This window comes from Caretta caretta, chromosome 1 (assembly GCF_965140235.1).
Source record: "Caretta caretta isolate rCarCar2 chromosome 1, rCarCar1.hap1, whole genome shotgun sequence".
NCBI classification, from domain to species: Eukaryota; Metazoa; Chordata; order Testudines; family Cheloniidae; genus Caretta; species Caretta caretta.
In genome coordinates, this window is record NC_134206.1 from 217,226,665 (window position 1) to 217,248,130 (window position 21,466).

At 47.9% G+C, this 21,466-nt stretch overlaps 1 protein-coding gene across 6 annotated transcripts; it reads right to left on the bottom strand.

Annotated features, from left to right (window-relative positions):
* Positions 1-433: 433 nt before the first annotated feature.
* LOC125623229 (tapasin-related protein) lies at positions 434-20,879 on the bottom strand. Of its 6 annotated transcripts, none has more exons than XM_075120340.1 (8): positions 20,641-20,879; positions 19,367-19,403; positions 18,123-18,371; positions 6,816-7,091; positions 5,504-5,845; positions 4,960-5,289; positions 3,418-3,513; positions 434-2,352 (listed from the first exon to the last, which is right to left on the bottom strand). In XM_075120340.1, the coding sequence occupies exons 1-8, from the start codon at positions 20,644-20,646 to the stop codon at positions 2,312-2,314; spliced, it is 1,377 nt and encodes a 458-aa protein (XP_074976441.1). In that variant the 5' UTR covers positions 20,647-20,879; the 3' UTR covers positions 434-2,311. The 6 variants fall into 6 exon arrangements, with proteins under 6 accessions (XP_074976441.1, XP_074976437.1, XP_048678256.2 ...); XM_075120336.1 differs by having other exon boundaries at positions 18,123-18,374; XM_048822299.2 differs by lacking the exons at positions 19,367-19,403; positions 20,641-20,879 and adding an exon at positions 19,163-19,326.
* Between the last annotated feature and the right edge of the window lie 587 nt (positions 20,880-21,466).

Here is a 21,466-nt window from a genome sequence, read left to right on the forward strand (position 1 = left end):
TAGCAAGTGAGTTTGAGGTTAGGGTGACCCCTTCAATCAGGGCATGCTAAGCACAGTTCTGCTGCCCTTTATTCATACAGTAAGGATAACAACATTTCATTATCCCTGCATTCAAAGTGTTTTGTATCCCAAAACCAGCCAAAATTGATCATTTTGGCAATGCAGCTCTGTCTGCTGAACACTTAGGTGTGTGTATGCAAATATAGTCCGGTCCTGAAGTCTTCCTCCCCTCCCCCCATTTCTTTTTGCTGAGTTTTCTTTCTGCTGTCGTGGTTGAAACTCCTGCATGGGGATGGGGATCATTACTGAGACAGCCTTTACCCCAGTTTGTTTCCTATCAGTTACACTTCATATTGCCCTTTACAGAATGAGGCTGGGAATTAAATACTTCTTTTTACCTTATTACTTCTGAAGAAAAGGACAAAGAAGAGAATTGTATAATAACCAGTAAACCTTTACTGTGATCTGTCACTGCAATTTCACCCTTCCACCCCTCCTGAGAAGTGGTGGCATGATGCTTCTCCCTCCCCAGACTTTCCAATTCAGATGAGTTTGGAGTTAAAGTGGAAATGTGTTAGAAAAATAACAACACGGTTTTATTCAGAGGTCAGATTCAAACTAGCACAAAGTGCAGTGAATACCGTATCTTGTTTGAGCCAGTTACAGAGTGAGCCCCAATTCTCGCCCACTCCCTCTCCACCCTGAGCTTCCCAACACAGCTCTTCATCAAGATACTAACAAGGGATGTAACTGGCTCTCAATCTCTCCTGCTGAAGAACCTCTTCATTATAAATAATTAAATAATTATTTAAGAAAGAGGAGTCAAAGCAGGAGTTTGACTCTGTAGCTCAGTGGTCAGGGCAATCCCCTGAGATGTGGGAGAGGCCCGGCTCCAAAAATATTTCATTTATATCAAGTGGAACAGCTGCAGCAGGGGAGACTGAGACATAACCACCCCAGAATATTCAACGACTCAGTGGTTAGAGCACTCACCTGGGATGTGGGAGAACTGACTTCAAGTCCCTGCTCCAACTCAGGCAGAACAGGGATATAGACTGGGTCTCTCACATTATAGGGGAGTGCTCTGTCCACTAAGCTAATAAGGTTATTAGTTGCATTACTGTAGCACATAGGATCCCTAGTTGTGGACCAGGACCCCATTGTGCTAGGCACTGTACAAACAGAACAAAAAGACAATTCCTGCCCCAAAGAGCTTACAATCTTAAGCGTAAAGCAAGAGACTTGTAGGGGAATAAAAGGAAGCAATGAGACAATAATGGTCAGGACGATTGGCATTCTACCCATTGTCAATATATTACAGGCATCGCAGCAAAGGAGAGTTTTGTGGATGTATTTGACGGTGGATGCTTTATGGATGTTTTCAGGGAGCCCCTCCCAACTGTGCCGAACAGCGTGGGAGAAAGTAGAAAGATGCTTGTCTGAAAATGTAACCTGTGGCCAATGGAGGCTGGCATGATGGGCCCATCAGAGATGAGCATCAACAGTTCAATAGCAAATGAGAGATGATAGGTAGGGTGGGAAATGGCCAAGAAAGGACTAGAAGGTGAATATAAGCAGTTTATATTTGATGTGATAGAGAAGGGAGAGCCAGTGGAGGGATTAAAAGCTAGGGATGACATGGGCAAAGTGACAGTACACACATATGTGCATACACACACCCACCAAATTTCTGACCTGCTTGTTCCTAGCTGTCTCTGTTCAAGGCCTGCTCTGATAGGTATGCTCTGAGCATGCCTCTGGGATCAGGCCCTGCAGGCGACAAAGGCAGGGTATTGCCTAGGTTGACAATCCTACCAGGGGTTATGCATGAGCTAGGGAACCAAGCAGCTCAATGGCATCAGGAATTAGGTGATTTTGAGTATGTCCACAGGCAGAAACTTAGGTACTTAAGGAATTTAGGTAGCTAAAGGATTAGGCACCAGCTGAGCAGAGGTTTGAGGATCTCAGTGGTGCCTAAATGTTGGTCTTAGGCACCTAAAATGTCTACATCCCTTTGTGTATCTAGCTCTGTGTACCTGAAAGTGTGAGAAGAACAGTGTTCCAGTGAGGTTAATGGTATTACCCCCATTCACATGATGGAGACACCCCCTTTTCTCTGACTTCACCTTTCCAGGGTCACAAGGGTCCTCCAATCCCTTCCTATAGAGCTGCAAGAGGGTCCCTAGAAATGGTGTAATTAACTCCATTAATGTAAAATGGGAGGTTAATTTCTGAGTGGCTGGGTCTTCATCTGGTACGGGGTCTGTCAGAGGGGGCGCAGGAATAAGGGTAACTGAGTTAACTGTCCCTTTTACCCTGAAGTCTCCAGAGATTCCTCAGATTTTGGATCAACTGAAAAGAAAGAAAAATAATTGATTCAGGAAGACAAAAACAATCAGTAAAATGTCATTCTCTTCCATGATCTGCAGCTACCAGGGCGATGGTACTACTATTAAGAGCTTTCCCTTCACCCTGCCCTGGTTCTTGTCATGCAGACAGAAAGTAGAAGAGCAGAAGTAGTGCACCTCTGATCCTACCCCTTATAATGTATGGTCATTTTGGAGGGTTCTGGGTCTGGGGGCTTCAGTACCACCTCTTTCATATCCCATGGGAGGAGTAAGGAGTGAGGTTGTGCTCCAGTCAGGGACAGGGATTTCTTTGGCTTTTAGTGTTTCTTATACCTTCCCCTCCCATCCCCCTTGCCCTCCCGACTGGTTGCTTGACCTTATCTCGGGAGAGGAGTTGAGGCAGGACTGTCCTTCAAGTGACTGCTTTTATATTACACACCCATTCTGCCCAACAACACTTTAGCACTATCTCTTATCTCTTTTCACCTGATCTGCTTGTGGGCAGATGTAACACCCAGTATCTTTGTTCTTTGTTCATACATATTAGTACGAATATAAAAATATCAAAAGTCAAATGAGCAAACAAGACCCAAAATTCTATCTCAGGCAAATATACAGGTCTGAGTACTACATTATCATCACTAACACTCCTAAGAGCTACCCCCTCTCCTACCCAGCAAGAGACACTGTAAGAAGAGAAGCTGGAGAACTAGCTATGGAATCATCTCCCAGTTACTCCATTTCCAGCTTCTCCCTCAAGGAGGCAAAATGGAAAGGAAGTAGGCGCACGAAGTACGAGGGGAGCTCCCAAATACTCCGGTCCAGGCTTCTCCCAGCAAGGCTGCTGTAGGGAAGGAGGCAGGACAGCTGGTTGTGACGGAGCTTCTAGCTATGCTACTCCCTACAGGAAGCACTGTAATTAGAGTGGCAGGAGTGCTGGCTGTAGCAGGTGCTCCAGGCTACTCCAGTCTCTGCGTCTCACAGCCAGCGGCACCATAGGGAGCAGGAGATGAGCTCTGACTGTGGAACCTCAGTCTAGGGAGAGGGCTGAAGTGCTTTACACTCTTACCTGTTTTTCTTCTCCTGAGCATGAGGCCAACGAGAGCAGCAAGGAAGATGAAAGTAGCAATGAAGGTTCCCACAAGCCCATTAGATGTTTTTTGCTCTGTTGGAGAAAGAGGGGGAGTCAGTGATGTGAAGCTCATCTGAGTCTGTTTGAGAGAGCTAAAATTCTTCACACAGATCACACACAGGGCAGAGCTGGGATCCTGTTGGAGGAGAGATGTGCAAGGTTTCTGGGGAAAGATTAGGATCTCATTAGAACAGTGCCACAGGGAGCAGGGACTAAGCTGAGTTCCTATTGGGGAAGGAAGGGGGTGGGGGCAAAGAAGGTCCTGGTTCCCTTGGAGACAACAGTGTATAGGGGTCCTTGGGGCATGGTTGGGTTAGAACCATAGAATATCAGGGTTGGAAGGGACCTCAGGAGGTCATCTAGTCCAACCCCCTGCTCAAAGCAGGACCAATCCCCAATCAAATCATTCCAGCCAGGGCTTTGTCAAGCCTGACCTTAAAAACTTCTAAGGAAGGAGATTCTACCACCTCCCTAGGTAACACATTCCAGGGTTTCACCACCCTCCTAGTGAAAAAGTTTTTCCTAATATCCAACCTAAACTTCCCCCACTGCAACTTGAGACCATTACTCCTTGTCTTGTCCTCTTCTACCACTGAGAATAGTCTAGAACCATCTTCTCTGGAACCACCTCTCAGGTAGTTGAAAGCAGCTATCAAATCCCCCCTCATTCTTCTCTTCCGCAGACTAAACAATCCCAGTTCCCTCAGCCTCTCCTCATAAGTCATGTGTTCCAGACCCCTAATCATTTTTGTTGCCCTTCGCTGAACTCTCTCCAATTTATCCACATCCTTCTTGTAGTGTGGGGCCCAAAACTGGACACAGTACTCCAGATGAGGCCTCACCAATGTCGAATAGAGGGGGACGATCACGTCCCTCGATCTGCTCGCTATGCCCCTACTTATACATCCCAAAATGCCATTGGCCTTCTTGGCAACAAGGGCACACTGCTGACTCATATCCAGCTTCTCGTCCACTGTCACCCCTAGGTCCTTTTCTGCAGAACTGCTGCTTAGCCATTTGGTCCCTAGTCTGTAGCTGTGCATTGGGTTCTTCCGTCCTAAGTGCAGGACCCTGCACTTATCCTTATTGAACCTCATCAGATTTCTTTTGGCCCAATCCTCCAATTTGTCTAGGTTCCCAATAAGGAGTCCGTGTGCTGCCTTTTTGCTCCCTTGAAATCACTGCCCCCTTAACAGTGTAAGGTGCTGCATTATGCAGAGAACATGCTTTACAAAGAGCTGTAGAGGGTGCAATGAGAGCTGAGGAAGTGCGACTGCCAGGAGAATCCAGGAGAGGAAAGAACGGATGGGGAATGAGGGCAGGCAGGGGAAATGGGAGGGTGCTCCAAATGGGATGGGGCTTCAGTACCCCAGAATTGAGAGGTGAGGGAAAAGCTGGAGCTAGGAGATCAGAGGGTTGAAGCAAAAGCTGAGAGGCAGGGGCAATAAGGAGAACTCGCCCTCCTTTCCCCCTGTTTACCTGGTGTCCTGAGCTGGGCACTAGCTGTAATTGGCTCTTCAAGGGCCAGATGTGAGACATGGCAGCTGTAGGTGACAGGTCCCAGCTCTATGGCTGTGTTGATACTCAGGTATGAATTGATGCCATAGGTGCCATCCTGGGCTTGCCTATGGCTGGAGAAGTATGTGCTTGAGCCTGAGATAGGGATCTTGTCCTTGTCGTCAGGGGCCTCCCGTGTCCACTTCACTGACACATCCAGGGGGTAATAGCCAGAGATCTCACAGGTCAGGGTAGTGGCTCCATCCCCCTCACGTGACACCAACTCTGGGAACAAACGGACTCTCGGGGGCTCTGGAGGGGGGCAAACAGGAAATTAAATCCAGCTGGTGATAAACTGTGTTTGAGGGAATGGAGTAGTACAGAGGAGTCCCTCATCCCCACTGGGTGGGGCTGGGGAAGCAAGGAGGGGAGCAGAGAGATACGGGGAATGGTCAGGTTCCAGTGAATGGGGCTTGTCTCCCCTATTGCCCCCTGACTAGGTATTCTTAAAGCATCATTGCCTCACCGACCAACTGCAGCTGGATGATGTTCTGGGCCTGGTGCTGGGGGGTGGACACTAAACAGATGTATGTCCCTTCATTCCCCACACCCACTCCTTGCAGGCTAAGCGATGCATCTCCAGTCTCCAGCAGCTGCACCACATCCACGTGGGCCGTTGACTGTTCTGCTTGTGCCACGTCCCCCGCCTGGTAGTGGAAAACTCTACGCCCGCTGCCTCGGTGCTGCAGCCTCCACTCCAGCGAGGCCAGCGGAGAGCTGGAAGCCAAGGCAAAGCTGCAGTCCAGGGTGACGGAGGTGCCAAGTCGGGTACGCAAAGTAGGGGTGCGAGATGACAACTGGAATTCAACTAGGAACAAAGAGAAGGAGAAAGACAAATAGACTGAGAGAGTGTTAAATATATGTGGTTATGGAAGACTCCCCCTGGCAGGACACCAGGGACTGGGTCACAGCTCCACCCACCTGGAGGAAGCATGCTGTGGACTGACTGGCCATGCTGGGTTGAAGGGTTGGACATGAGTCTCCCCACAAGAAGATCCCATCCTGCAGGCTGCAGAGCTATTAGCAGGATACGGGGAGTAAGTGTATATTGCTCTCCTTGCTACACCGAACTCTTGGAGAGCAGACACAGCACTTGCCAAGGGTCACAGTGGTGTGGCAAATAATGAACATAAGAACGGCCATACTGGGTCAGACCAAAGGTCCATCTAACCCAGTATCCTGTCTTCTGACAGTGGCCAATGCCAGGTGCCCCAGAGGCAATGGACAGAACAGGTAATCATCAAGTGATCCATCCCCTGTCGCCCATTCCCAGCTTCTGGCAAACAGAGGCTAGAGACACCATCCCTGCCCATCCTGGCTAATAGCCATTGATGAACCTATCCTCCATGAACTTATCTAGCCCTTTTTCAAACCCTGTTATAGTCTTATAGTGACAGTGGTGGGGAGAACAGCGGGGCCAGAACTGGGGAGTCAAGGGGCACAGAAGTGCAAGGGCAGAGTGATCAAGGGATCACACTGGTGGCCCAGCGGTTACATCCAGCAGATAGCAGGAGGGCCCCGTACATTTGACCTTCCCTCAAGAAGGGAAGGATTATCTATCCTGCTGACTCACAGCACGTGCAGTCCTTTTCTCTAGTTCCCTTAAGTCCCAGACTACAGAGTGGGGTGCTATTCCTGGGGTCTCTAGTTCCCCTAGCACTCCTTAATGTGGAGGCTTCAGCCCTGGAGTGTCTGGCTCCCGTAGTGCTCCCTGGTGCAGTAGGTGCATTCTCTCATCAACCCTAAAGTCTCTTCCCCTCATTCGCCACTTTCTTTACCTGTGGTCAGCACTGTGCCCTCCTTGCTTATAGGAACCTTCAGCCTTGGGTGCAGTACAGCCATTCTCTCATCTTCTTCCCTGACACTGCTGACCTTCAGCACCAGGGCTATGCTGATCCCACTGGATAACTTCAGGGTCCCCATGAACCAGGAGGCCTGGCTGGGCCCCTCATCTGCCAGGTGTAAGCTGTATGGAGAGATCTCACAGGTCACTTTCTCCCCAGCACAGTCTGCATGCAGCACGGATTCCGCATATGGGATGGGTACCAAAGTTTCTGTAATGAGAAAGAGAAGACATGTAGTTTGATGAATGGAACAGGAAAAACAGGATCAAGTTTCAGTAGGGACCTAATCTGGTGAGACACCAAGGGCTGTGTCTACACCTAGTGTAAAATGGGGTCAGGCTTCTGCTATGCAAACACAAGAGCCTTAGCATGTAACATTGGTCTCCCAGCTTGTTTCATATATTCCTCAGTTTACCTGTTTGCTTTAACTTTGCAGCCAGACTGGATAAGCTCAAAGGCTGTTGGGGAAAAACAACAGGGAACAAAACAATAACAGACAGACGATACCTTAAGGGAACAATAGGGAGAGCTATAAATTGGGAAATACCTACCTGCCTACATACCAACCATGCTAGCAAGGTTTATTCTTCCCAAGCCTAAACCTAGGAGCAAAGGGGATGCTGAAACCTTAAAGGTTCCAGCCTAAAAAAGGAAGAGGTATTGAGGGTGCAGCAACAGCTAGAGATGAGTGTCTGTCAAAGAGAAAATCTACCTGCCAAATCCATTATTGTTACTGAAGCACATGCCAATCTTTCTTGTTGCCCTGCACTCTCTTCAGCTATACTCCCCATGACAAAATATGGGAGCACTTTAAATAATTTGTTAATACTGTGTATTGGCCTGGCTCTGGTGAGGTGGTTTTTGTGAGAATGTCTTCGATTAAGGGCTTCCCAACAGGTAACCATCTGGGATGGTCCAGGCAGAAAGGAGAAGATGGCTCAAGATGATCCTGTAACAGCTTTGCCAACTTTTTCTTATAGCCCCCGCTGAAATCAAACAATTACATGAGAATTTCAGCTTCGATTAAAAAAGTAAGTTTCTAACTGTTATGATTGAGGAGAAAAACTTTGTTTCAACTGCTAAGTAAATATTCTTTGAGCAGGGGGTTGGACTAGATGACCTCCTGAGGTCCCTTCCAACCCTTATATTCTATGATTCTATGATTTTGTTTTAAAATATTTGATTATTTTGTTGGTCATTATCACTGGTCACAGGTTCCCATGGGAAGGAAACACAGGTGCCCCAAACCTAGCTGGACCTGCACGGTGATAAGCAGTTGTCATACATGGGGCAGTGGTCCCAGACCTGATCCAAGTATGGAAGAGTCACAAGATTCCATCCCAAAACAGACAAGGGCAAGAGGCCCAAGACCTGATTTAGGTTCTCTGAGAGAGTCTAGAAAGAGGACAGAAGTGCAGCTAGTCCTGTAGCTGTGATACTCCCTTTCTTGCACCCTCTCCTCTCCTTGTATCCCTCCCTTATATCCCTGGCAAGTTGCAGATCCAGGGTGAAGTGTACATTCTTCTACGAAGGAACTCTGTCCTCAGTTGAAGGCAGCAGGTTCTGCTGCTTGGTGTCTAGGTGGGACATGAGGGCAAGGAAATGTATAGTACAGAGCATGAGCATACCGAGATGTTTCACAGATAGTCCAAATGTATAACATGCAGCCAGTTTGAAAGGTGCACAGTGAGGAAGGTGCTTGCAGAGTCCGAAGAACAGAGTACCTGTAATTCTGCTGCTGGGTTTGATGCATATTCATTACGATGATATGATTACATTTTTAAATTACATCATTACCCATGATTTTTCTCTGCATGTATCATCAACTGGTTTGAACTCAGGACTTTCAGATCAACAACACAGACTTCTACCACTTGATCTCACTGGGTATGTCTATGCTGCAAGTAGACACCCCCAGCTGGCCTGTGCCAGCTGACTCAAGCTCATGGGGATCAGGCTGCAGGGCTATTTAACTGCAGTGTAGACGTCCGGGCTTGGGCTGGAGCCCTGGCTCCAGGACCCTGCAAGGTGGGAGGGTCACAGAGTCTGGGCTCCAACCCAAGCCCAGAAGCCTACTCAGCAATTAAACAGCTCTGCTGCTTGAGTCCCTGAGGCCCAGTCAGCTGGCACGGGCCAGCCATGGGTTTTTAATTGCAGTGTAGACAAACCCAAGGAAGCAGTAAGTGGAAGGAGAAGTATCCAGTCGAGCCTACGGACCAGGCACGAGAGGGTAGCGTGACATACTTTGCTAGCAGGTTACATAGCTGCTTGCTTGACAGCACAGAACTGTGGGTATCAGGATTCTCAGGCTCTCTCCTCCTACATTCTCTCTAGCCAAACAGCACTTCTGCACTCTCATTGCAGACCATCCTCAAATCCCCACCACTTCTTTGCCACTCTCATGTCCATCCTTAAACTCTTCCCTCTCCTGCCATTTCCACTTTTCCATTCAAAATCTTGCTGATTTTTTCGGCAAGATTAGAAAAGGCCACCCTTTCCTTTCCTTTTGCTATCTTCTCCTCCTTTTTCACTATCACTGAAGCCGGGATCTCTCACCTGTAGCTTTCCTCCACTAACCATTTCAGCAGCCCCACATCCCATCCAAGTGTGTCATAGAATCATGGAAGATTAGGGTTGGAAGAGACCTCTGGAGGTCATCTAGTCCAACCCCCTGCTCAAAGCAGGACCACCCCCACTAAATCATCTCAGCCAAGCTGGGCGTTAAAAACCTCTAAGGATGGAGATTCCATCACCTCCCTAGGTAACCCATTCCAGTGCTTCACCACTCTCCTAGTGAAATAGTGTTTCCTGATATCCAACCTAAACCTCCCCCACTGCAACTTGAGACCATTGCTTCTTGTTCTGTCATCTGCCACCACTGAGAACAACCTAGCTCCATCCTTTTTGGAACCCTCCTTCAGGTATTTGAAGGCTGCTATCAAATCTCCCCTCACTCTTCTCTTCTGCAGACTAAATAACCCCAGTTCCCTGAGCCTCTCCTCATAAGTTATGTGTCCCCCTTCATCATGTTGTTGGGGACACTGGGGCATGGCAACTAGGTAACTCGAGGGGATGGAAGACCACGAGTGTCGATGAAGCCCCCTCACACTAGGCCCAAGTGTCCTTGGCCCCCCCCTCCCGCCTGGAGGCACTCGCAGCAGCTCTGCGTACTAGGCCCAAGTGTCCTTGGCCCTCCCGCCTGGAGGCACTCGCAGCAGTTATGCTGAGGATCTGCAACAATATGTTGCAGAGTCAGAATGCCTGAAACTAAACAAGGCCAAACAGGACAGATATGGAAGAAAAATGCTGAATAAAGCAGCTTAATGTATAGTTTAACAAATGATACAGAGAACCAGGGAACTAGCTGGGAACTGGATTGGCTGGCTATATGAATACTTAGGACAGCTTGCTATTGGATAAATATGCTGGGAAAAAGGATGTATAAAAGCCTGTTTAACTTCCTGCTCTGTATACAGGATTTGAGATTCTATTTTCCCTGTACCTTTTTGCAGCTGCAAATAAACTTTTCTGCTTCTCCACCCCGTTGTGATTATTGGGTGTAGCACACCGGGTGGCGAACCAACCTGAGCTGTTGTTTAGCCTCTCGGCACTGGGTGCTGGCAACAATGTTCTCCTTTGCCCCACTCTCCCCCTTCCTATCCTCCCTCATTCCCACCTTCTTCCTTACCTTCATCCCACACCTTCCCTCTTGCTCTTACTTATCCCTGCTCTCTACCTCTCTACCATCAACTCCACCATGCAACTTTGCACTCTCTCTCTCTCTGAGTGTGCCTCTGTCTTTATCTATGTGGTTATGTGATTATGGCAGTGGTGGACTAGAGTTCAGGAGCCCAGGGTTGCACACTGCAAATTGCCACGCAGTAGCAGCTCCTGGGGTCCAGGAGTGTAAGTACACCTACAGAAATCACGCCTGGATATGCACTGACTTGCATGGGCAGGACCACCTGGGGCAGAGTGTGCAAAAACATCCATCCCAAGATACCCCACACCTGGCCCCCATTTTTTAAGTTCTCCCGCGATCCTGTATTACCCTTGCAAAGTCCCAGTGCCGGCTACTCCGCCTAGCAACAGGTCTCACCCACCAATAAAAAATTCAGGCGGGGAGGGCAGCAGCCAATCGAAATATGATTTTGCCCTGGCCAATCATTAGGCTCCAAGCTCAGCCTCCTCTGCCAATTACAGTGCCAGAGAAAGAGTGTTTTTTTCTACCCAGCAACATGGAACATGTGGCAATCACAAAACCACACCAATGGAAATATCAGGTGGGCAGAGCCAGCCCTCACTGCTATCCTGCCTAGCAATGTCTCACAAAGGGCCTAAGGCGGTAACATCAGGACATATTTAGCCAATCAGGAAAGGAAGCAAGGTGATTGACAGACCAATATTAACCCCTTGAGAAGCCAGTGCTGCAGGCTGCTGGTTTGCTGTCCTTGCCTAAGTAATGGAATTTGGGTGAAGACAGCTCCCCCACTGCAATGAGAGGGGGTGAGGCTAGGAGTATTCAGCAGATCTTAGCTGGATCTAGGATGCCCTCACTGATCAGGAGGGCAATTCTTGTAGGTGCTGAGGCTGCTGAATACCTTGTGTGCGTTTTCCTGGACCACAGTGTCCTGTATCCACTGTCCTCGAGAGTATCTCCTGGGATGCCCAGCTGAAGTCATCAACAGCTGGTATCAGAGCCACTGTAACTGTCTTGTCCAGGGACAAAGAAGATTCTTCTGCTGGTGAAGGCAGCTGGAGCATTTCCCTCACTGCTTCTATCACATCTTCAGAGACTCCCTCCAGTTCTGACGGGGGTGCTCTGGCCAGCAACACCAGAGGCAACTGAAATCTTCTCCTCTTTGCTGAGACATGGGAGGGGACCCTGCTCCAAGATCTATGGGAGGGCAGGCCAATGAGGACATGGTGGCAGGTTGTACTGATACTGGCATAACTGGGTATGCCCCATCTAATGCTAGTTCTGCACCAGGACTCAGTACTGCATGCTTCAGAGTACCCTTGGCAGTATCGACCTCACTCCTCAGGTGAGGGTCCCTGGTCAGTGTGGTAGAGAAGGAGTATATTGGTGACAGGGATGAAAAGTAGCTCTCAGGAAATGGCAATGCTGATAGTTGTGACAATGGCTCCAATGCTAGGGCCGATGGTGCCAACATCAATGTTGATGCCTCTACCAGCATTGGGTCTGGTGCCAGTCAAGGGCATATTCTGAAACTCAGAGGGGCTCCAGTTTTGAAGTTATGAAGTGTAGAAAATTGATAAAGAAAGTTACAGACATCAAGAAAAAATGCATGGCTGGCAGGGGCAAGGACAATAAGGAGTTTTGTAAGTATATGAAGAACAAAAGAAATCCTAGCAATGGTACAGGCCCATTACTAGATGGAGATGGTAACATTGTTAATAATGATGCTGAAAAGGCAGAAGTGTTCAATAAATATTTCTGTTCTGTATTTTAAAAGAAGCAGGATGACATACTCATATCACATGAGGATGATGAAGTATTTTCAAGAACTTAGTAACTAGGAAGTATGTTAACCAATATCTATAAAGCACAAAATAATTTAAATCACCAGGTCCCCAGCACCCAAGAGTCATAAAAAAGTGTTGGCTGAGGATATCTCTGGCCCACTGATGTTCATTTTTAATAAAGCTTGGAATACTGGGGTGCGATGGGGTACTCATCTCCTGAATGCCTCCTATTGGCTGGGTGTGGTACTGCAATCCTCTTTTCCCCACTCGTGGTACCCTCTATAGGTTGTCAGCCACACTAGGCAGGTCTTCAGTGGCTCAGCCCTCTGGCCAACTCACTGTCCTCAACAGATGAACCCCTTCCGGGGTAGCAAATGTCCAACAAACTATCTGCCCACATGAGGGTCTTCAGACCCACCTCTGGGACCTTTAAATCCAGTCCCTTCGCTCAGGCTTCTAAAGGAAGCTTGTCCCCTTCTTGGGGCTTAGGCCACTTTGCTAGTGGCCAGTGGGGGAACACAGGCCCATGCACTACTCCAGGTCCCAACCCAGGAATCCTATAAACCGCAGCCACATACTGCTGCCTCTGGTGTGCTGCTGCTGTTCCCTGGGCCTTTTCCCACATAGCCCCCTTCTCTTCACCCTTCCCTTAGGGCTGAAGTTCTCAGATCTTCTTCCTCCTCACAGAACACAAGTAGCACCAGAACCCTCCCTCTAGTTCTCCCTCAAGCTCCTGTGACCAGCAAGGCGCACCCTGCCTTGCTCCTCTGGGCCCAGCTAGGAACTGACCTGCTCAGGCCCAGCAGCAGCTTTTATTTGATCCTGCGGGGCTCTGATTGGCTGCTTCTATGCAACCCCTCGAAGCAGGCCTGTAGGACCCACCTTCACTGCTCCTTTCCTGGGGCAGGGTGCAGTAGGACCACAAGGCCTCCAGCAAGGGGCCTCGAAGGGCCAGGTACATCCTGTCACATGGGAAATTCCAGAAGACTGGAAGAGTGCTAATGTTGTGCCACGTTTCCAAAACAGCAAGCAGGATGACACAGGCAGCTATAGGGCAGTTAGCTTGATTTTAGTCCCCGGCAAAATAACAGAATCTCTGATACAATTAATTCAATTAATAAAAAAATTAAAGGACAGAAATATAATTAATGCCTCTCCAGAGGCTTTTATTTTAAATAGATTTTGTCAAACAAACCTGAATTCATTCTTTGATGTGATTGCAAGTTTGGTTGACAAAAGCAGACGTAAGACATTTAGACTTTTGTAAGGTGTTTGGCTCAGTACTGCATGCCAATGTGATTCTAAAAATTAGCATGAACACAATACCAATACAGCACATGTTACATGAATTAAGAACGTTTTTGTCGATGATATGGAATTAAATACAAAATCACTGCTGATAAAATTTTCAGATGACACAAAGACTGGCAGAGTGCTAAATAGCAATGAGGATAGGGCAATCATACAGAAGGAACTGGACCAGTTGGTAACCTGATGTGACATTATCTGATTAAAATATGACCAGGTAGATTAGGCGTGGGCAAACTACGGCCCGTGGGCCGGATTCGGCCCTTGGGATTGCCACCCCCGTGGGCCCCGCACTGCTTCTGGGAGCGGCGCGGTGACAGGGCAGGCAGGCAGGGAGCCTGCCCTGGCCCCATTGTATGCTGCTGCCACCCCGAAGCCGCTCCAGGTAAACAGCGCCAGGCCAGAGCCTGCACCCTAAAACCCTCCTGCACCCCACACCCCAACTCCCTGCCCTGAGCCACCTGCTGGACCCTACCTGCACCCCTGCCACACCCCGCCTGCACCCCAACCCCCTGCCGCGAGCCCCCTGCCGCACTCCTCCCGGCACCCCTGCCCCGAGCTCCCTCCCGCACTCCGCACCCCCTCCTGCACCCCAACCCCCTTCCCTGAGCCCCCTCATACACTCCGCACCCCTCCTCTGCCCCAATCCCCTGCCCTGAGCTGCTTCCTACACACCGCACCCGCTCCCACACTCCGCACTCCCTCCCGCACCCTAACTCCCTGCCCCAGCCCTACATTCATGGCCCTGCATGCAATTTTCCCACCCAGATGCGGCCCTTGGGCCAAAAAGTTTGTCCACCTCTGATACAGATCATTGTTGCTATCACTGTTATATAACTGCAACAAATACTGTACGAAGGTTGTCAATTAAGGTGTCTCTAGAAAGGCTATGATTTGCTGAATATGATTATGCTATTTGTATGCGTGTAACACTTTGTGTTTGAAGTTATGAGCATTGGTTCTATACCTGGATTTCAAATGTTTGTGCCTGGGGTAGTGCCCACAAGGTAGTTAGCCAGCACATCTTGGAGGAACTATTGAAATTGAGTGGCCCATCAAAAGAACATTTAACTTACAATGGAAGACGCCCACCTACCCTGAATGGACTTTCCTGTGAACATGCTGTTTGAAGTATAGGTAATGGCTTCTACTGTGTCTATTCATGCATGGACATGTGACTTGCCCATGTGACTCCAAACATTATCTTGTCACCTGTGATTTTCCACTAGCTGTGCTGAGTTCTTTGTTTGAAACAATGGGTTTCCCTCCACATGGCAGAAGCTATAAAAGGCCCTGCAAACACCTCCATGTTGCCTCTTTCCTGCTCAAACCTCTGGACTATGTATGGACTTATACTAATGGGAGCATTCTAACCAAGGGATCGAGGACCTTCCATTGATTTGGAAGCAACCAGAGACTTGACTTAAGCCAGCAGTTTATTCCATCACCACTACAAGCCTGAAGGAAGAACTCTGCAATTATTTTATGTACTTGATTCCTTTAACCAATTTTAACTTTCACCTTTCTTTCTTTTCATTTATAAATAAACCTTTATATTGTGCATACTAAAGGATTGGCAACAGCGTGATTTTTGGGTAAGATCTGAGTAATATATTATTGACCTGGGTGTGTAGCTGGTCCTTTGGGATCAGAAGAAGCTTTTGTTTGATTAAATTGGTTTTAAAGAACCACTCATCTCTAAGTCTAGTGTTTACAGTGGTGATACAAGGACTGGAATGCCTAAGGAAACTGCTTTTATGACTTCTTGTTACCCAGTGTGGTGAAACAGAAGTTTACTTTTGTTGCTGGTTTGGTATATCTCATGGGAGAATAACCACTAGTCTGGGGTATGTCCACCCTATTTCTCAGCAGTTTGTCCTGAATTTGGTATTCTCAGTCGTGACCCACAAAGGCACTGTTACACCTGGGTGCATGCAAACAATTTGCATTTGAATACAGCCAAATGCAAAACTGTACATCTAGGAGCAGGAGAAGCTAGCCCTCGTTATAAAATTGAGGCTGTATCCTGAAACTAGTGACCATCCAACAGATTTAGGGGCTATAGTTGACAAACATTCAATATGAGTTCCCAATGTGATGCTGTGGCAAAAAGGGTTACTGTGATCCTTGAACATATAAACAGGAGTGTAGTGTGTATGCCCCTGGTGAAACTGATAATGGAATACTTGTACAAACGTGATGTCCACATTTTAAACAAAACGTTGACAATTTTACAGAGGGTTCAGAGATGAGCCACAAAAAATATTTGAGGGCTGGAAAAGACCAGGACCCCAAAGTGGGTCACAACCCCATTTTAATGGGGTCGCCAGAGCTGGCTTCGACTTGTTGGGGCTTGGGGCTGAAGCCTGAGCCTCACTGCCCGGGGCCGAAGCTGAAGCCTGAGGGATTCAGCCCTGGGCAGCAGGGCTCAGGTTACAGATCCTCTGGCTGGGACTGAAGCCCTTGTGTTGGGTTGCCCTCAAAGTTATATAAGTATGATAGAATTATAATTATGTAGTAGTAGAAATAAAGATAGACAAAAGAGTATATAGGTATTGTAAAAAGGTATGAACATCAGTTCCATGCTGTTGAATTTCACGCTGTAACAAATGCAAGGCCAAAGTCTAATTATTTCAGGCCGGTACAGGAAAAAGAGTCTGTGCTGGAAAGTGACAAGAACTTTGAGGAAACAATGCTGTTCTTTAAAACAACACCCTGATGCTCTTCCCCCGCGGGGGCCCCTTGTCATGCCTATGTAAATCTTGGTATCCAAAGAGGGAAAAACAGATAGTGGGATAAAACTTGTTAAATAAATCAAGAGTCATAGATTGTGTTGTTAAGTAAAAGAATGAATGATGAGTGCATGGAATTGAGAGCCTGAAGCAGGGAAATAATTGGTTAGTAAATGGTGCCAGCCTAATCCTAAGAATTTCAACCTTGATATCGATGGGCCGAAGAATATGCAAAGTGGAGATAACCTGATGACCCCCGGAGGGCAAACCGGAATCCACCCAAAACGCATCAAGGAAGAACAAGAAGATAACACCTAGCCATCATGGAGCCGTCATGGATGTACCACCGGCTGATTGAGCTGATTGATGGTCATCTCAATTGTAAATTCAGCATGATGAAGCAACTTCCATAGACTTGTACTGAACCAGAGACCTATAAAAATTGGGTCCAGGGACTGTGTTCTTTGAGTCTGGTTCTACGACCACCCTCCAGGAGCATCGGATGCGCATCTGACAACGACTCGGTTCCACTCTCGTGTCCAGGCCACCTGGCCAGTGACTTGGCACGAGCAACATCTAGGCTGGTAACTATAACAACCTTTATGTAGAACCTGTGTGTGAATGTCTGTTTGTGTGAATGGATCAATATAGAAATTGCATATAGGAATATTTTGTTGTATTTACAATAAACATGGCAATTTGCCTTGTCCCTCTTACAAGATCCTGTTGGTATCATTTTTATTCGTGTAACACTTGGGCTTAGGCTTTGACCCCTACCCTTTGCAGGGAATTGTGGCTCAGGCTTTGGCTTTGGCTCCCCACTTGGGACAGTGGGAATCATACAGACTCAGGCTTCGGTCCCCCCTCCTGGGGTCATGTAGTAATTTTTGTTGTCAGAAAGGGGTTGCGGTGCATTGAAGTTTGAGAACCCCTGAACTAGATTATCTAATGGTCCCTTCTCGCCTTAAGTAGATGAATATATTAATTAAAATCTATGAATATTCTGGTCTACGGCCTTGTCTATCTTGAGACTTTAGCTACTGATATAACTGGGGTTTTAGCCAGAGTGCAAACTCCCTTCTGTATGATACAATTTATACAGGTGAAGCCTGATTATCACCAGGGCAGTTTATTCGGGTTTCAATCTCCATCAGTGAAAATAATGGCTTTGCCTTTTTTCACTAGGAGTACCAATGCAATTATCTCAGAAGGGCATTGTGATGGTAATTCATTAATAAGTATGCGGTGCTCAGATATTGTGGTGGTGGGGTCATGTGGGTAAGTAGTGTTCTTGTAGCCATGCTGGTCCCAGGATTTTAGAGAGACAAAGTGGCTGAAGTAATATCTTTTATTGTAGCAACTTCTGTTAGTGAAAGAGACAAGCTTTCAAGCTACACAGAGCTCTTCTTCAGATCTCAAGGAGGGCTGAAGAAGAGCTCTGTGTAGGTCAAAAGCTTGTCTCACTCACCAACAGAAGTTGCTCCAATAACAGATTTTACCTCACTCACCTTGTCCCTCTAATGTAAGTAAGTTGATAGATAGTGACTCTGTCTCTATTTACACAGTGCCATTCATCTTGCTATCCCTTTGTCCATCACATGTCCTGTGAGCCCCTGGGGCAGGGCTCTGTGTTTTGAGTCTGTGCAGATTTCAGTTCACTCATGGCTTACTGTGGCTGGCATGGCAATTCTCCTATCCCCAGCTCCTCACTCACCTGAGACTTCAAAGATGATGGGAGAAGCGGAGTCAGTATTTGTGCCTGGCGCCTCATAATTGGTGACACTGTCCAAGCTTCCATCATCGGCAACGCTGACACCTCTCAGCACTAGGGTGGCAGGGTCTGAGGAGAATGATCCGGCAAAGGCACCCGGAAATCCACCCACAGCTTCCTCTATATAATGACAGTCCAAGACCACATCCACAGAGCGTAATTGGGACCCCGGGGCCAGCTCCACTGGCAGCTCTGCTGAGAAGGAGAAGAACCAGCTGAGAGGTGGGGTGCACACACATACATACACATACCTGCTGCCCCATCGGGACAAGACATTTGGCACTGACATCTTGCCCTTTGCAGGGGCAGCCCTATAGAAACAGGGATGATCCAGGTGAGCCCTGGGGCACGCTACCACCACATAATTCCCCTCCTTCCCTGAAACACCTCCCCTGAAGTACCTCTTCCCAGGTACTTCCCCGTTCCCCACTGCTATCATCCTTTTGGAAGACCCCAAGCACCCCCCCCCCCATGATTATCAGCTTATACTATCACACCTCCCTCTGGTCCATCCATCTTGGGGGGGGGGCACGGGGGCTCACTTGTCTAATCCCTTCTGGGACACAAGCTGCTAATCAAACTGTTCCCCCTCTTGCTCCCTGAGCCTATAATGCAGGGGTGGCCAAACTGTGGCTCATGAGCCACATGTGGCCCTTTTACCGTTAAAGTGCAGCTCACGGAGCCCCCTTCCCTTCCCCCCATTCTCCACTTAACAGACTGGGGGGTGGGGAGGAGCTCAGGCCCTCTGCCTTGCAGCAGGGTGGTGAGGTAGGGGCTTCTGCCCAGAGGGGAGGCGGGTCTCAAGGCTTCAGCGGAAGCAGGGCTGAAGAACCAAGGGGAGCCCTGGCAGGTGCGCCCTGGCTCTGGAACTTCTGAAGATTGTGCTATGCGGCTGGGAGGGTTTGACCACCCCTGCTATAATGGGCCTTCTGAAGAGGCATCCCTGTAGACCAGCCAGAATCCCTGACACCTCCTAAACTCACCAGCCTTCAGAGCCAGCACTCCACAGATGAGGATGAGCCCTAGATTCATTCTGTGCCCCAAACAAGGGGTTCCAGACACCCTAAAACATCAGGCATCTGTGCTAGAATCAAACTCTGAATGAGTCTTCAGACTGCCAGAGCCTTTCCTTTCACTTTCACTCTGACAACCAAAAACAGACTGGAGAATATTAACTCCTTCCTTACCTAAGAGAGGAGCCGGATAGCCTGAAACACTTGAGAACTAGATAATGGGAGACCGCAGGTTAGGATTGAGGGGCATCAGCAAAGCTGGGTGTGGGAGGCTGTTTTACTCTCTGAATTGTTTTTTTAGATAAAACTCTGCTGTGTCAGTCTCTTCCAAAACCCATTTTGTGCCACGTTTCCTTTTTTTGAGAACCCCAAGCTTCTGTGAAGCCTTTTGAATCTGTGTTCAAATGCATTTTTAAAAGATTTGTGCTCACAAAAAAGTTTTTGCTGATCATTCTTCAGCTGAATAGAAGTGTTTGAAAGTTGTCTTCTCTATGAGTTATGTATGACAAACTATCTGAGTTCAGTGCGTGTGACATGAATTCCAGAAATAAGGAGAGTTTGTTCTCAGAATGGGGAAAAAAAAAAATCTAGATTTAGAAAGTGAAGGAAAAATCCAGCAACTCAACAGAGATGAGTGAGCAAGAGGCTCAGCATTTCTGATATACCAAAGATTGACTAAGTTTCTCTGTGTCTCTCACATATACTGCCAGAAAATGGCTTTTTAAAAAAACAAAATTAGGGAGGAGCATACTGTTATCTTCCCACAGATTTACAGTTGTAGAGCTATGCTGTGAAAAAAAAGATCTTCTATACTTTCCACAGTATGCATCCGATGAAGTGAGCTGTAGCTCACGAACACTTATGCTCAAATAAATTGGTTAGTCTCTAAGGTGCCACAAGTACTCCTTTTCTTTTTGTGTTGGAAGTGTCACTTTAACTTTGCTTTTCCTTGCTTTATGTTTGTTGTTTGTTTGAGTTTGAGGGTTTTTGTTTGTTTGGTTAGTTAGTTTTTGTTTTTCTTTTCTTCTTTTGAGGCTGTAAAGAATTTTGCATGTGAATTTCACTTGTTTTGGGAAGAACTGGGGGTAGTTAAGGGGGTGCGATTGAGGTGCATCTGTAGGAGGGCTTCCTGTATACAGTAAGCTGCTCCACAGGTAGCCCCTCAATCATGGCCCCCTTCATGCTGGAGCTGTGACTCTCATGAGGATCGGAATGGGTTTAAGGTTTTACAGTGTTCCCTTTTCCCCAGAAAACTATCCAGAGGAATGGCCTTCCATCCCAACATTACCACAAACCCACCCACACCTTGGGAGTGTTCGAATGAACTCTTTGAATCCCAAGGTTCCTGCATCTTTTTCTGAATCTGCCATGTTTCCTTCTCTCTAACTCGTCTCCACAAGCAGAACCTCCCTACATCCATTCCCCACCCTAAGCAGACCCTTACACACCATCATCAGTCATGACACATGGCTTCAGAGGCAGATTGGTAGATGTTACAGTCTTCTGTAGAAAGCTGAGTTGAAAGAGAGAGGTTAGCATGTGAAATCCACCAGGCTTTGTCAGAGAAGCAAAATGGTGCAGAGCTTTCGTTCCTTAGTGTAACTCTGGATTGCTAGAAAAAGCCTCAGAATCAAACCTCCCCCCTTACTGTGATCCCGTTTTCTCTCCAAAAGCACTGGGAGTCATGCTGAAACTATACCTTGTGTCCCAGAATCTGCTGCACCTCCATGCCTCCTCCCAAAATGTCAGGTGTCCTTTAACACACAGCTTCTGCATGCTCTGTCCCTCCTCCCACCCAGGTGCAATGCGTTCCTTCCTTCCTGAACCCAACCCCCAGCCCTGCTCCAAGTCTCTCCACATTGCCCTCACTTCTGCAACATACCCTGGTCTCCCTGGCCTGACACACTGTCCTCAAGTACCAGGAAAGACAGAACGGAGCTCAGAAAACGTACACTGTTATTTCTCCTCTGTCGTGAGTGGAGCTGTCATTCCAGCCAGTTGGAAAAACAAGGAGGCGTCCTTGTGGCCCCTTAGAGACTAACACATTTATTTGAGCAGAAGCTTTCGCGGGCTAGCCCCCACTTCCTCACTAGCACGGCTACCATCGGGAACCACCTGGAAAAGACACCCCAGCCACCTCCTTGGGTCCCACCAGACCCTTATCTCTGGCGTCTCTGAAGCAGAAACATCAGAGCTCCTCGCGCCCACCTCCCAGCCGGGTGCGGCTACGAGCGGCTGGGAGGAGACCCTGCCACGTCCCCGCATCCAGGCCCC